Source organism: Lolium rigidum, chromosome 7 (assembly GCF_022539505.1).
Source record: "Lolium rigidum isolate FL_2022 chromosome 7, APGP_CSIRO_Lrig_0.1, whole genome shotgun sequence".
Lineage (NCBI taxonomy): Eukaryota > Viridiplantae > Streptophyta > Magnoliopsida > Poales > Poaceae > Lolium > Lolium rigidum.
This window is the reverse complement of record NC_061514.1, coordinates 133,590,833-133,607,942: the sequence shown is the minus strand read 5'-3', so window position 1 is coordinate 133,607,942 and position 17,110 is coordinate 133,590,833. Positions and strand designations below refer to the sequence as shown.

Here is a 17,110-nt window from a genome sequence, read left to right as displayed (position 1 = left end):
CGCGGCGGCATGTGGGTGGGTGTGGGCTTGGCCATATCATTGTAGGTTTTCGCCTGGTTTTATTTTCTCTTCAAAACTGAACATTCTACTTAATTAATAGATTAGACAAAACTGTTGCCTCCGTTTAAAAAAATAAAGAGACGTGCATTGCCCAGATCGTGCTCAAAGCCAATGCATCTTCCCTCTACTTTCCCTTCTCCAATTAAGTACAACTAAAATTTATGAAAGTGGTGCTTTGGCTAATAGGTGCATATGAATCAATTATAAAAAAATAAATTTACAATGTTTTAAAATTTGAAATAAAATTTCGCGTGTATATCTAGACATACTATGTTCGCACATAAGTTTTCTAGGCAAAAGAATTTTACACGGCCTATGTAAAAGGAGAAAAAAAAAGTCCCACTATAGACATGTTGGAGCATCAAAATTTATCTTTTTTACACGTAGGGACACAAAAATTATTTCCAAAATATTGTGTACGAACATAGAATATCTGGATGTGTATGCCTAATTTTCTTTCAGATTTTGTCAATATTTTAAAATGTATTTTCACACAATAAGTTTATATGTACCCGTGAGCCAAATTGCATTTCCGTCAAATTAATAGGATATTTTTTTATATGCCACATCCAAACACATATTCCAAGTGATTCATGTACTAGCAGCAAACGGAACAACACAAAGAGAGTTGGCACAAACAGGACTAGGTGCACTTCCTAACGACAGAGTCCAGAATTAAAATCATAGGTAGTGCCGTAGTGGCACTCTACACAAGAAAGATCAAATTGGATATCGCGATGGAGCTTGCAGTCAACTGCACATATCAATGCTTAATAAGCACATCCCAGAGTGCATGATTATTTTCCTAGAGGATGGTTAAACTAATCCTCGAGACCTATGTCTCTGCTAATGTAAACCAGAGGAATATGTAACTGACGAAACCTTCGGTATGATTACCAAAGATTCTGCGAATTCAGCAGTTGTCGGCTCTTCCCTAGATCCAAGAGTTGTAGCGCTAAAAATGGACTAAACAAACAAAAATATGCCGCAGAAAAATTATACAAACTGGAGGTCAACATTCTACAGTAAAATGTTACATCAACGAGGATACAACAGATGAATCAACTTGAGTTTACTCGATGACAAAAGTTTGAAGATTCATCACACACAATATGTAACTCACAGAACTTCGACTTCCTAATAGTATTTAGCTAGTGCAGAAAGAAGCACCACGATGGTCTAAAGAGCAAACAAGGCTTCTGCTAGAACGAACCATATCATGCCTCCTGAAAGGGCAAGATTCAGAGGACACAACCAAGACTGGCAAGAGAGGGGTACCAATCACCTGAACTTCGGCCTCTTTGAGGGCCCTCCGTTGGAGCTACCACGACCTGGTGGTGGACGAGACTTGCTACCGCTGCCACGCTCTGGAGGACGCTGCTTGCTACTGCTACCAATACCACGTTGTGGTGGTGGACCGGATTTGCTAAAGGTCTTGACCTTGCGGCGCCTCCTTTCATCCTCGCTGTCTGATTCTCCACCATGTTCCTGGTCTGCGTTGGATGCCTCCCGTTCCAGCTCATCCCAGGTTTTACCCTTCTCTTCCTCAGAGTCTACATCAGAATCCTCCTCCTCGTCATCATCTGATTCCACCAAAGACGCACTGCCGGAATCATCATCTTCTGATTCAGACACAGGCTCAGCATCAGAAGGCTCATACCCCTGATCTGATTCCTCTGTATCCTCTGTCTCAGAATCGCTTCCCTCCATATTCAGGAATTCCCAGCCACCATCGTCAACAAACTTCTGAGGATCATCAATGATAGTTTTCAGAATAGGACGCCAATTCAGGTTGAGCCTGCTCTCATAGTACTTGAGATCAGTGGTGTCAAGCCACTCCTTTATTGCGTCAAGTGAACTTGACGGAATGGAGTCGATGCGAAGAACATCCTTCTTGAAGTCCTTAAACACAATAGCCATGTCAAAGTTCTTTGTTCCAAAGCCCACCCTCTCCAGATTAACAATCTCTATCTCACCCAGAGTCACCACCAGGAAAGGAGTCTCAATTAGCTCAACCAAACAAGTTGAAGTTGGAATGATGAAAGCTGAAGCTTTATACGGAACCCCATGGAACCCAAGCTCTCTAAGAGGGACATCGAACTCCAGATCAAGCCCCTTGAACTGTGGTTGCGACCAGTGGTCATTGACCTTATTCACATAGTTCTGGAACTCCATGTTGATTCTGTTCTTCCGGTCCCTCTCACGCTGCTCTTCTTCAATCTCATCAGGATCAAGGGCCGATCTCCTACTTCCACCAACAGTTTGAACAACATCCATTACTTCAACGTAAAATTGGACATCTTTCGTCTTCTTGTTTCCAACCATGATATGATTGTGCAAATGGAAATGAAGAAGGGTAATCATTTCTTTCTCTGCTGGCTGGAAGAAGGCATGTTTTATATTCCTATACATGATGTCCACACGCTCATCAGCCCTTGAAGTAGCATATCTGAAACCATTTACATGGGCCTCAAGAGTTCCTGTCAACTTTCTCCCACGGCCACCAAACACAGGCCGTATCCACACATCATTAAGCCTCATTTGCTTTGTTTTGTTGCTTGCCTGCTGGAGTTTCTCCTGAGTAACAAGGGTGGCTCTTTCAGCTCTCTCCGACTCCCTTGAAGCTACTTGTCTCCTCAATGTTTTGATCTGCTGAACAACCTCACTGCTATGCCGTGGATCCTTTGAGCGGAATGTAATCTCTTTCAAGTAGATAGCTCCCTGGGACTTCAGAGTGTTATCATTTGAGAATGGCATGCCAGGTACATTAAAGAAAATGCGAATAGTGCAGGTGCGGTTGTCCTGGTGACTGGTCACACTCTTAACAGTAGAAACATGGAAAGGGACCATACTGCCATAAATAGGTAAGAGGATAGCTTCATTCCGCTGATCTACTTGTATTACCAACTCTCTTGAATAAGGTACATCATTCACATTCTTGTATGCAACAAGCTCATTTGAAGCCTTAGCAGGACCGCGTCCATCGCCAGAACCAGAACCACCCCCAGCCAGCCTTCTAGCAGTCTCTTCATTCTTTTGACGAGCAAGTTCAGCCTGGTGCTGTCTCCGAACCTCTTCCTTGGACATCTCCTGGTTGTCTGACCGAAGTGTTGCCTTGGATGGTACTGCTTCCAGGCCATTTGGCTCAAACTTCGGCTGTTTAGGCTTCGGAACATCTTCCTCATCTTCATTAAATGAATATGCAACATCTTTAACAGCCTTGGAGCAATTGGTTAAGATCTCTACGGTCTTGTCATTAACTAAAGCTGTATCAGCTAATAACAAAGAGAACTGCTTTGTCTTCTCATTGTTTGTTTCTGCCTGGACATTATTCAAGCCAAGGCAGACATTGAAAATCATGCCCTCTTTTATCAGACGGTCATTCTTGGGGTTCAAGTTTAAGCCAGACTCTCGAAACTCGAGGCCCATTCCAGTTCCAGCTGACTTTGTTAGATGAGAGAGCAATTCAGGGGCATTCTTTTCAAATACTGCAACTGCAGCCTGATAAACTGCAGACATCTGATTGCCTGGTTTACATGCTGCTAAAGCAGCTTCCTGGGCTTTCAAAAGTGTCTCGTACGCCTTACTTTGTGTCGGGGTTGCATCTATCAGAAATGTTCTGGCGACATTGGAACAATAGTTACTGTACCTTGAACCAATTGCACAGATGATAACACTTGCTGGATCATAGTAGAGATAATCATCATTGCTGGCAGCACCTGGTCTAAGGTCAAACTTCCCTCCACTTTGGAAGACAGGAGGATAACATATATCAATATTTTCAGCCTTCAACTTCACCTTGGCCTTCAAAGGATCAAGAATAATCTTCTCCGTGTCATCCATCAATGAGGAGTGTGAGACTTTTCTCTCCTCATCAATAACCTTCTCCATGGTCGGAACAACAAAGTTTTTCATCACAGATGAAGTTAGGTAAGCAGCCTTTTTCACACAGATGGTCTCAGTGGCATCCTTGACAGAAAAAAGCTCAGAAAACCCATTTGTTACATCTGTAAGCTGTACAGATCCCCCAGATAACTTTTCTGCCCATGTTTCAAGGAGCTTACCCTCAGGTGCCTCTTTTGCAATGTGACCAACAACTGGAGTGTCAGATTTCGACTGAGCACAAGCAGCACTCAGTATGTCATCCATGAGGTCAATGCCATCCCCATTCTTGCCTTTCACGTGCAAGATAATATCAGCACCAACAGCCTCATGTGCAGCACTCTTGAGGGTTCCGATGAGATTTGCTTTCTTCTGGCTGCACAAGAAATGTATCTGCTTCTGCATGAAGACAATTATGGTTTCTGGAAACTCGTATCCAAGTAACCAAACATTTAGAGCCGAGGATTTCAGATAACGAAGATCATCAGAAGAAGGCGGAGTAGCAATTGCGATTGCATCAGAAGAAGCCCAAAGATCAGACTTGTTTCCGTTCCAATGGTCATAGAACACCTTGAGCCGCTTGCTGAAGTTCTCTAGATTGATTGTATAGGCTCCTCCTGAGGCTGGCTTTGCTTTACCGTTATCTGCCATCTTTGCCAAGAAGCTCACATTAACCAAGCCAACTGCAGGAAAAACGATCCGTAGTTAGGTAGTCCAATCAGTTGACAAGTACCAGTTTACATAATCAAAAGGTTATGGAATGGGTGAGCAGAGAATATTTCAAATACAAGACCAATACCTCCCAGGAGAAGAGGAGTGACGATCCAGAATATTGATGCTTGATTGCTTGTGACAACCTTTTATCCTGAGAACAAAGTGTGCAAACTGGTTCAGTTATTCTGAATTCATACTGTGACAAAACGAAATCCTGGTCTTGTATCAGTCCAAACAAGGCCACGGTGGTTATCATTCTTGCAATGTTAACCACATGAGTGAGATAGATTTAGAGTATGAAAAACGAATTGAAGCCTCATCTTCAGAAAAGCATGACCCGCTATAAGGCTTCTGAAGCCAGAGAAAAAACAGGGCATCTTACTAATTACATCGAAATCTTTTGAACAGTTCCAAACTGTGGTTAAAGATAATCGTCCATGATACGAAGACATCGTATTGCATAGAATCAATTTACTTTGACTATTCAAGATTCAAAGTGGTGATGGTGGACATTGCTAGTTCAAGCGAAGACATTATTTCCATCGGTCTGTCTAATTTATTCCTTATGACTAAACAACGATATGAGCTACGCAATTCCGAAAAGTTAAAGAGCAAAATATGCCATCCCATAGGATAATTTTATCATAACGACCATGTTGACACAAGGCTGTTTCTCTCGCCATAGGAAGCGGTTTCTAGGGTTACGATAATGCGGTGGCGTGAACAATGACAGGCTCAAACCCTAACTCGAATTTCCCCCAAATAAACGGCCGAAATTCGACCATAGCATGCCAGATCCGGCCGAAGCAGAGAACCTGGGTATGGGTCGGATTAGGAGGAGGCCGCGGCGGCGGCGGCGGACGGCGAGGTCGAGGTCGAGCAACCACGGGGAGGGGGAGAGGGGGGAGAGGTCGTGAGACGGCGAGAGGACGGGAGGAGGGGGAGGGGGCAGGAGCAGTACCTCCAAAAGCGGCGAGGAGTCCCGGCAGACGGGGGCGGACGGGGCGGATCTAGCGCCGGCGAACCACGGGAGGAGGGGGAGCGGGGAGGGGGGCGGTGACGAGAGAAGAAAAGGATGGGGGTGATGACGGCAGGGTGGGGAGAGCGGGGAAATAGGCGGTGGGAGGAGTGACGAAATGACCTAGCGCGCCTTGGCTGCTGCCCCGTTCCCGCTCAGCGTGCCAGCGGCAGCTGCTGCTGCTCTCTCTCTCTCTCTCTGCCGATGGCGTCCGTCTTCCCCAAAACTTTCAGAGGCCAGAGAGCCAACTTATGGATGTTGGCAAAAAAAAAATTATTAAAAGCATCTTCACCGCATTTTGGGGGAAGGCAGCGAAAATGGGCTCGCATCGGTGCGCCCAAACGGCGCCGGACAACTTTGGAGCCCAATAGAATCGCCGGCAACCCCGTGTCGACCCCTTAGCCAAAGGCGCAAATCGGGCGCGCCGGCACCTCACGACACATCTGAAAACGAGTGTGGGCTCCGCCTGGCAGCCAGACACACCGATTTCCCACCTCCTACACACGCCCGAGCCGATCCCACCCCTCTAGATCGCTACCGTCGCCGCCGCGGCCCCCTGCTTGCAATAGACACCGCCTACTGTCTAGGAACCGCCGTCCATCGACACGGCCGCCACCCCCTCGACCGGCGACCGCTGTTTCGCCCGAAACAGAGCTCGCTGCCACTGCGATAGTATCGCCCCGCCCGCAAGGTGTTCGTCCGATTGCCGCGATGGACAGCGACGACGAGATGATGGTGCAGCTGTTCACGGAGGAGCAGAACGCTCAGGCTGTTCGGCGGCAACAGAAGCACCTGATTCTGACGAACATGTTGCGTGTTCGCCAGCCTTTCTTCGTCGTGCCTCGGCGCGGCGGCTCAAAGCCAGGCAAGAGGAGGAACATCAACCGACATCGTGAAGCCGACGCAATGCTGCTTGACGCCGACTACTTCAACGACGACGCGACTCATTCGCCGAAGGAATTTCAGCACCGGTTTAGGATGAACAAGGAGCTGTTCTTGAAGATTGTCCACGGCGTCAGGGAGTACGACAAGTACTTCATGGCCAAGAAAGATTGCACAGGTTTGTGGGGCTTCACCTCAATTCAGAAGTGCATTGCTACAATGCGCTGTCTTGCATACAGAGCTCCTCCAGATACAGCCAATGACTACCTACGAATGGCAGAGTCGATATGTACAGAGACTCTCTACAGGTTCTGCCGAGCCGTCATAGCTGTGTTTGCTAAAGACTATTTGAGAGCACCAAGAGAAGATGATACAGCTCGGATCCTGCAAAAGAATGCAGCAAGAGGGTTTCCTGGGATGCTCGGAAGCATTGACTATGCATTGGGGCTGGAAGAATTTTCCTTTTGCTTGGCAGGGAATCTACAAGGGGCATACTGGTGAGTGCAGTGTCATTCTTGAGGCGGTGGCAGACCATGAGCTTTGGATTTGGTATGCATTTTTTGGCATGGCAGGAATAAACAATGATATCAACGTGATGCAGCGCTCTCCGGTGTTTGCCAGGCTAGCTGAGGGACAAGCTCCTGCCGTGAACTTTGAGGTAAACGGCCACGCATACAACAAGGGGTACTATCTAGTTGATGGTATCTACCCGATGTATGTTACATTTGTGAAGACAACTCCCTCTCCATCAAACGAGATGGAAGCCTATTTTGCAACATGCCAGGAAGCAGCACGCAAGGATGTTGAGCGTGCTTTTGGGGTGATTCAGCAGCGTTTCGCCATTGTCAGGTACCCTGCTCTCACTTGGTCCGAGGCACATATGTGGAAGGTGATGAATGCCTGTGTGATCATCCACAACATGATCATTGAGAGAGAGCGTGACGCACCTGTGCAGGATGATCATCCATTTGATTATCAAGGGCCACTAGATGAGGTAGAGCATGCACCCCAAGAATTTGCTATTTTTCTTCATATGCACAATGAAATTCGAGATTCAGGTGTCCATGCACAGCTGAAGACGGATCTAGCTGCGCATTTGTGGGCGAAGAGAGGAGCAGCCAACAATGCATGATTTTATTTCTATTTGTTTGCCTGTATGAATAATTTAAGTACTATTTGTTTGTTGGGTTGTATGAATAATTTAAGTACTATTTATTTGATTGATTGTATGAATAATTCAATTCTATTTGTTTGATTGATTGTATGAATAATTTAATTCTATTATGTGATTGTATGAATAAAATCTGATTGATATGTTGTTTCAAAATATTGTAAAAGGAAAAAAAAATTGGGAGCCGCCGTTTGGGAGGCGTTAGTGTGGGAACAGCGTCCTCAAATGGAGGATGCACTGCCGGCGCCCCTGCCGGCGAATATTTCGAGGCTGCCGGTGGAGATGCTCTAACCAGTAGCAAACTTGTGGATGTTGGTCAAAAGAAAAAAGGAACCTACAACTAGAGCAAGGCACAACTTAATAATGTTATTAGAACCAACCTATTTAAATGTAGCAGCCAACTTAAGTATGTTTACAAAAACAACTTATTGAACCAATATCAAAGCTTATGGATATGGATGTTGGTCAAAAAATAAGAACCTAAAACTATATTACAATACACAACTTAAGAATGCTATTAGAGCCAACTTAATCAATTAAAATTGCCATCTTAGTCATCTTGACAAAACAACGTATTTAAAGCGATACAAACTTGTGGATGAAAAAAGAAACTAAAAATACAAAAAAAATCAAACATACGAACTTAATTATTTTCACTAGCCAACTTAATCATAATAATACACAACGGTTGTTGATTTGTTCATACCTCATTTGGAAAGCTCCGTGGAAAATTTGAAGATACAAATTCTCCAGTCCTCGTCATCCCAACAGAGACTATCTCTTATGGTAGCACCGACACCTTGTTTCGGCTAGTTTGTGCTAAACAAAAGAGAAACCATGTGTTTCACAATATACATGGCAAAAGGTACAAATTACCGGATCATCGGAAAATTAAAAAAAATGGTAATATGGACACTTACTCTCAGTTTCCGAACTCCCTATTTATTTTAGAGTCCTTGCACATAACAACATGTATAAGCTTGTCTTTCATGCTCGCTCCCCCCCCCCCACCCCATGAATTTGACATTCTTGTTTTTTGCCGACCAAATTCCATGATGATATCAATATCAATGTTCTCCACAAATCAGCTCTATTTGTATATCCATATTCTCCATACTCATAATTTTCTGCTTTTATTTATGGCGTACCCAAGATTAATTACCCATAATTTGATCTTTTAGTTCTCTCATCCATTTTTTTCGGGGAAGTTCTCTCATCCATTTGTGCATATGCACCTCGAATTACTCTAAATTAACATGAAATTCAGTACCCAACTTGTGGATGTTGACAAAAAAAACTTATTTAAACCAGTACCAAACTTATGGATGTTGGTCAAATGAAAAAGGAACCTACAACTAGATTGCAAGACACAACTTAATAATGTTATTAGAACCAACTTATTTAATTGTAGCAGCCAACTTAAGTATGTTTACAAAAACAACTTACTGAACCAATATCAAAGCTTATGGATGTTGGTTAAAAAAATAAGAACCTAAAACTAGATTGCAATACACAACTTAAGAATGCCATTAGAGCGAACTTAATAATTAATTAAAATTGCCATCCTAGTCATCTTGACCAAACGACGTATTTAAACCAGTGGCAAACTTATGGATGAAAAAGGAAACTAAAACTAAGAAAACAACAACTTAAACATATGAACTTAACTATTTTGTGCATCCAACTTAATCATACTAACAAAAACAACTTATTTGCACAATGGTTGTTGGTTGCTTCATACCTCATTTGGAAAGCTCTGTGGCAACTTTGAAGATACGAATTCTCCAGTCCTCGTCATCACAATAAAGCGAATATCTCTTATGGTAGCACCGATGCCTTGTTTTGGCTAGTTTGTGCTAAACAAAAGAGAAACCATGTGTTAGACAATATACATGGCAAAAGGTATAAATTACCGGCTCATCAGAAAATGAAAAAAATGTAATATGGACACTTACTCTCAGTTTCCCGAACTCCCCGTTTACTTTAGAGTCCTTGAAAATAATAGCATGTATAAGCTTGTCTTTCCAAGGTGCAACACGATTTGGGAAGTCCTCTTCACACTCCATAGCCTCGTCAACCTCCAGTGAATCTAGGTAAAGGAACTGCAATAAAAAAAATGAGTTGCCCCACTATTTTTGATCAGGAACAATGCATTTGGTTTGTCGCATACCATTGAAAAGAAGGGGAAAAGCAACATTACCATAAGGTGGTGTAGAACACCATATTTTTTTTCTTCACTCCCATTTTCTTGACTTCTATGATCATTTGATTTATTGCAAATTGGGCAAAATTTGTCCAACTGAAATCATTGAGGTGAACTATGGGCTGATAACACCTAGAAGTGATGGCAGCCTTGGTTGTAGGGATTATAAAATGGTTGATTACTCCAACGAAATAAAAGTGAAGAAACTTCATATATGTAGCCCCATTCATCTCTTTTATCATTTTGTACCAATCAACCCACTTTGGTGCTGAGCCAATCTCTATCCCATACTCTTGATTCATGAATACGATAGCTTACGTTTTCAACTCATAACAAACATGTACCCCTTCGTTCACTAGCCCAAAATCTCTGGTGTAACTTGTTGCATTCACTGGTATACTACCTCTCCTTCGAATAGGGAGCTCGCTTCTGGTAGGATTAAAACAAGATAGCACCCACATAATAAGATCCATAGACATTTCTTTTGTCCTCACCTTAAACATGCCTCCTTAACCCCATTCTTCCATGAGATCTTCTGATCTTGAGTTAGTAGGTTGTTCAGTTTGAATAGTCTTGCAGGGGAGGCATGATCCATGCCCATCTGAAAAGGGATAAACCAAAAAAAAAGGAAAGAACAGTTAATATTTTTGACTAAGAGCACGCACAACAACTAAATCTAGCAGGGTGTGTGCACCACTCAACTAATTCCACCGCGAGAAATTGCAACAACAATATGAAATCAAACACAATATGCATGTGCACCATGATGATTTATAGGAGATCTACTTTCTATAGTTCAAACCAAAAGTTAGGGATTGACATGCACCCACAAAATTGAACGGGGTATATGCCCCGCGAGGTAAAATCCGCACAACCTCATTATGAACAAATAGTGTGAATTGCTTACCAACACAACAAGTCGCATATAATTAAGGAGATCGGGCATAGGAGAAGTCGGTGTAGTCACCTCCATCACGGATCTTCATCGCCAAGCACCCCGTCTTTGTGTGCGGCTAGATCTCCGCCATCTCGCTCCATGTCATCGTGCACCTCTCGCTCTTCATCGTAGATCTCACCGCACCAGATCGTCTAGCTGCCGGCATGACTCGATCTCCCGCCGCCCTACCATGCTGCTCGCCCTCCGGCCGGCGCAGGCATCCATCCCGCGTGCGCTGGCGCTCCACCGCCAAACTCAACACCTGCTCGCACAACGCCAACGAGAAGACCTGCGAAAACCTAGATCTATTTTGCGGGGCGGAGAAATGGGGAACGGGTCATGCGGGAGAGATAAGGGAGCACTGCTCTGTGGTATTCAACAACACTACCTTGACGACACGTGCAAGGTAGGACCCAGGTGGGGATTTTTTGGGACCTCAGGTGTAAACCGGTCAGGATCTCTCTCTCGCTCTCTCCAATGCGACGGGCGATCAGCCAACTAACCAGCGTCGGACGGCCTAGAAACGAGGCCTCGGTTGAACCAGCCAACATCAAGAACTTTTTAGCATTTGGGTATAGAGTTGATGTTTTGTTTTGCGAAAGAAAAAATACGAGCTGGTATCTTTAAAAATAAGTTGTCGTGGCAACGCACGCATACCACACACACCACCCTATACACGAACACGACGTGCGTCTTTCTGCACACATCTGAACTGTTTCACTTAACTTGCGTGTGCATTCCCGACAAAATTGTAACACCATGTCCATCATCCTGAAGATTGAATATGTATGAGTGAGGAACAAAGAACCTCGCTCTTACGAGTGCCATGTTTTCATCGTGGTATATATATGGTATTAGTAGTATATATATCTAAATCAAGACAAAAACTTTGGACTCTCATATCGGGCAAACTTTCGAATTTGGTGATGGCAACGTGATAGGATTTAAACCATGCATCCAAGCCAGTGACAGGTAGGTTTTTTCCAAAAAAAAAGGAAAAAACAAAGTTACCAGGGCTCAGATGGAATTAAAAGGGCAATTTTGTTTTCGTGTCGCTCTGAGAGTGCCTAACGCGGCAGTAACCCATCATAATTTTCGAAAACTTTAGCAACACATTAATTACATGAAGAATACGTTCCATTTTTTTCAATGCCAGCAGATAATATCGGCTATGGATATCCAATACCCATCCATATACTCCACACTGAAGATATTGGATATGGCTGAGTGAGAACGAAGAACCTCGCTCTAGCCAGTGCCATGTTTTATCCGTGGTATATATCTAAAAGACAAAAAAACATTAATGTACGTGAAAGAATACACTCCTTTTCCAATTCCAGAAGATAATATCAGCCAAATTCTGTTTGGTGACAGGCAATGTATATCCAATTATCCACAAATAGAGACGATTAATAGCTCATTATTAAACCTTTCCCAAAAAAAAGTGGCCCTGCCGGGACATGTGATCACGGTGTACGAACGGGGAACGCCTTGCCTTGCACAGCATCGATTACGTCTCGGTGCCTATATATGCACGTGGAGCATCTACGCAAATGAAGCCATTCGCAATTGGTAACGCACAAAGCTCCGTCGCTAGCTTATAGCCCGCGCCAGCCCACCACCTCGCCGTCCACCGGTCCCCAAACTCTAGCAGCGTAGAGATGGCCCTCGTGTTCGACGCAGCGGCCCTGAGCAGGAAGTCTGACATCCCGGAGCAGTTCGTCTGGCCGGCTGAGGAGGCGCCGACCGTCGGCGCCGTGGAGGAGATCGCCGTCCCGGTCGTCGACCTCGCGGGGTTCATGGCCGGCGGTGGCGCTGGGGCTGGCGACGGCCTCCGCGACCTCGCCGCGGCGTGCGAGCGGCATGGGTTCTTCCAGGTGGTGAACCACGGCGTGGACCCGAAACTGCTCGCCGAGGCGTACCGCTGCTGCGACGCCTTCTACGCGCAGCCGATCGACGAGAAGCGGCGCGCGCAGCGACGCCCCGGCGAGAACTACGGCTACGCGGGGAGCTTCGTGGGGCGGTTCAACAGCAGGCTTCCCTGGAAGGAGACCATGTCCTTCAACTGCTCCGCCGCGCCGGAGAACTCCCGCATGGTCGTCGACTACTTCGTCGCCGTCCTCGGCGAGGAATACCGCCACATGGGGTACGCACTTGCGCCAGCCTTCTTTTTTTTGGCAGTACTTGCGTCTGTTTTTTTTCTTGCATAAAACCATGCATACAGTGAATTAAACTCAGGGTTTGAGGGTCCCTAAATATACTACTTTTTTTCGTAAATAAATCCTTAAAACTGAAAAATTCTGATATTATTTTCTGATAGTATGATTAGCTTCACTTTGATGTGAAACACAATTTGATGGTAAATGGGGAACACGTAGATAGGGAGAATGACATGCTCAAGGGAGCATGCAACACACCCATGGGACAACTGAGACCTATGGGCTATGGAGATTGGAGACTGGTTTTGCTGTTCCATCAACTTTAATAATTTGTCTTCCTTGCGTTAGTGGAAGGAACTGGGCAATTCCTATACATCGACCATCGACCATGTCGACAGCTACCGCGTGCCGCACACCTCCCGCGCGCGGTATGGGCCGGTCTAGTCGGCCTCTTGTTATTTCTGTTTTATGTTTCCTTTTTTCTTTCCTTTTCCTTTTTTTATTTTCTGTTTCTTTTCTTTTTTTTTTGTTATTTTCTGTTTATTTTTATCTTTGTTTAAATTTGAAAATAGTTCAAATTCAGAAAATGTTTAAATTTCAAAATTGTTCAAATTTTAAAAACGTTCAAATTTAAAAACCATTCAAATACAAAAAAATGTTTAATTTAAAAAAACGTACAAATTTGAAATCCGTTCTAGTATATAAAGCGTTCAAATTTGGAAAAAAATTCAAATTCAAAAAATGTTCATAACTAAAGATGTTAAATTTTTGGAAAAAATGAATTTTACAAAATTTAAAAATGTTCAAATTTAAATTATGTTCATATCCGAAAATGTTCAAATTTCGAAAAAAAATCAAAATCTGAACACTTTTAAAATTTCGAAAATTTCGAGAACAAATTTTAAAATTTTGTTTCCCGATTTTTTTTTAAAGTTAGATATTAAAAAAGAAAAATATTAACAGAAAAGAAACAGCAAAAAAGAAAAAAGAAAAAACGTACCTATTGTTTGGGCTGCGGCCCAACCAACCAACCTGATCGCTGGGCGTGCGGTGCCCCGTACACGCTGACAAGGTCTGTGTATAGGCGCCCCGAGGAACTGGCTCTGCACCGGCAAATCCTATACACCGACCAGGTCGGCCGCTACCGCGCGCCGCACACCCCCGCGCGCGGTATGGGCCGGCCTGGTCGGCCCAGTTCGCTTCTTTTTTCTGTTTTCTCTTTTTTGTTTCTTTTTTCATTTCTTTCCTTTTTCTTTTTTATTTTTGGTTTCTTTTTTGTTTCTTTTTCTTTTTTTCTTTTTTTCTTTTCTGTTTATTTTTATTTTTGTTCAAATTTGAAAATAGTTTAAATTTAGAAATTTTCAAATTTGAAAATAGTTCAAAATTTAAAAAAAATTAAATTTAAAAATCGTTCAAATTTGAAAACCGTTCATATAAAAAAATGTTCAAATTAAAAAAGCGTTCAAATTTAAAATCCGTTCAAATTAAAAAAATGTTCAAATTAAAAAAGCGGTCAAATTTGAAATCCGTTCAAATACAAAAAGTATTCAAATTATAAAAGCGTTCAAATTTGAAATCCGTTCAAATATATAAAGCGTTCAAATTTGAAAAAATATTCAAATTCGAAAATTGTTCATAACTAAGAATGTTAATTTTTGGAAAAAATAAAATTTACAAATTTTAAAAAATGTTCAAATTTAAATTATGTCCATATCCGAAAATATTCAAATTTCGAAAAAAATGAAATAAAAATCTGAATATTTTTAAAATTTCGGAAATTTCGAATCTGAATAGATTTTGAAATTTTATTCTCCGAATTTTTTATTTTAAAGTGAGATATTGAAAAAGAAAATTATTAACAGAAAAAAAACAGCAAAAAAAGAAAACAACTTACCTCCTCTTAATGGGCCGCGGCCCAACCAACCGACCAGGTCGGTGGGGTGTGCGGTGCCCCGTACACGCCGACCAGGTCGGTGTACAGCATCCCCCCTCTGCACCACGCATCTCAAGTGTTCGCTCAGCGCCATGGGGCAAGGCTCAAGAGTAACCCGGCCCAAAACTGGAAAACCTGGCCTCTCAACAGTTTTTGTTCTTGGGTGTTCACTTTCTTCTGTGATATATCAGACAAATGTTAATGTTCGGTCGAATGATTTATATGCATGCAGAGAGGTGTACCAAAAGTACTGCGACGAGATGACACGGCTGGCACTGGACGTGACGGACGTGCTGGCGACTTGCCTGGGCCTCGGCCGCGGCGCACTGCGCGGCTTCTTTGAAGGCGACAACTCCGTGATGCGGCTGAACAACTACCCGCCGTGCCCGCAGCCTCACCTGACGCTGGGCACGGGCCCCCACCATGACCCGACGTCGCTGACGCTGCTCCACCAGGACGAGGTTGGCGGGCTCCAGGTGTTCACCGGCGGTGCGTGGTGCGCCGTGCGGCCCCGGAGCGACGCCTTTGTGGTCAACATCGGCGACACCTTCGCCGCGCTAACCAACGGGCGCCACATCAGCTGCCTCCACCGCGCCGTCGTGAACGGCCGCGCCGCGCGCAGGTCGCTCACCTTCTTCCTCAACCCGCAGCTGGACCGCCCCGTCGTGCCGCCGCCCGAGCTGCTTGCCGTCGACGGTCGCCCGCGCGCGTACCCGGACTTCACCTGGCGCGAGTTCCTCGAGTTCACGCAGAAGCAGTACCGGTCCGATGCGAGCACTCTGGACGCCTTCATCGCTTGGATGCGTAGGGCCGTGGCCGTGGAGGGCGCCATGGAAGACGACCAGAACAAGAATCAAGTGATCTCTAAGAACTAGTGTCATCTGGGAATGCACAGAGACTATTTAGAGAATTTAGGTGGATGTGGATTTTGATGGAATGTAATAAAAGAGACCCATGCTATTATGCATGCATGTTACAGCATGTAAAATGGTTGTTAAGATCGTGTTATCTCAATCATCTAGCTGTTGGATATTTCTCAAGTTTGTAAGCTTTTTCATCTAGAGGATTGCCTAGATCTTCTCGAGGTTGGCTTCGATTCCCCTACTAGGTATTCGATAAGTTGTCATGTGGGGACACCAAAGAAGCACTTTATCGGGTTAAATTTGATGCAGTAGATCTATTGAGGTTGTCGAATGTTTCACGTAGGTTGTCCATGAATGTTGCCTCGTGCTAGGGGAATAAAGGGTTGCCCGCAGGCAGGCCACCTTCGTCGACGTGCAAGTGGCGTCGGAGCGGCTCCGACAAGACGCAACGAGAATGGCGGCGCGGCAGGAAGCAAGTGATGAGGACATCCCATCTATTGATACAAATGTTGTACCTACAACCACACATATACAAGGACCGATCACTCGAGCTCGTGCTAAACAACTTAACTATCGGTTACTTCCATTTCTTGGAACTATTCCTCACATACATGACAATATGATACTGCCTAAATCAGATATGTTGTTACTCTTAGAAATGATGAACCTAGCATGGACAAGAGGGACAAGCTTTGGAGCATGATCGTGCATGGAGATGGCAGCAAACATGTGAGGATTGACGAGGATGCTTCGAGTGAATATTTCAGAACCTTGAAGCTTCCATAATGATGAAAGAAGAGCTTGGAGGAAATATTCAAGATGATACTTCATAGTTTCGTCCTAAGCATGGTATGGTGCTGCGTCACCTTTAGTTTTGGGCCAGGGCCATTTCAAATTCGCAAGAATTAAGTCATCTACTTTTTAGAGTCCGTATTAAACGAGAAAAGGCAATCTAGAGGTCGGTTCGGCCACCATACCTGGGGCTGGCCGAAACCCTCTCCTTTTCCTCCTTAAATTCCTCTTTAGCTGTCACGTTTAGATTCGGATTTTGATTAGATTAAAAGTTAGCCATTGCTGCAACTCCCTTGTACTTCTTTTGAGGCCAACGCCCAGAACAAGACCGACTATTTGGAATCCCACCTTTTTCATTGAAGTTTTCATCTATATCCACAATATTATTGCATTATTAGTTCTTACTTGTTCTCGATTTCAGGTAGGAATTAAGACATTTTGGTTAGGCTGATCCTGCATTCGCGAGATCAGTAACTCCCGGAGATTGTCCTAGCGA

General features: G+C 44.1%; 2 protein-coding genes across 2 annotated transcripts; one reads left to right on the top strand and one right to left on the bottom strand.

The window, feature by feature from the left end:
- Window positions 1-1,033: 1,033 nt before the first annotated feature.
- Window positions 1,034-4,642, bottom strand: LOC124679006 (FACT complex subunit SPT16-like). The gene has a single exon (XM_047214841.1). It carries the CDS (start codon window positions 4,591-4,593, stop codon window positions 1,342-1,344), a length of 3,252 nt encoding a protein of 1,083 aa, XP_047070797.1. The 5' UTR covers window positions 4,594-4,642; the 3' UTR covers window positions 1,034-1,341.
- A 7,886-nt stretch (window positions 4,643-12,528) lies between these two features.
- LOC124672026 (gibberellin 20 oxidase 3-like) lies at window positions 12,529-15,834 on the top strand. The gene is made up of 2 exons (XM_047208325.1): window positions 12,529-13,013; window positions 15,192-15,834. Exons 1-2 carry the CDS (start codon window positions 12,529-12,531, stop codon window positions 15,832-15,834), a joined length of 1,128 nt encoding a protein of 375 aa, XP_047064281.1.
- Window positions 15,835-17,110: the final 1,276 nt, after the last annotated feature.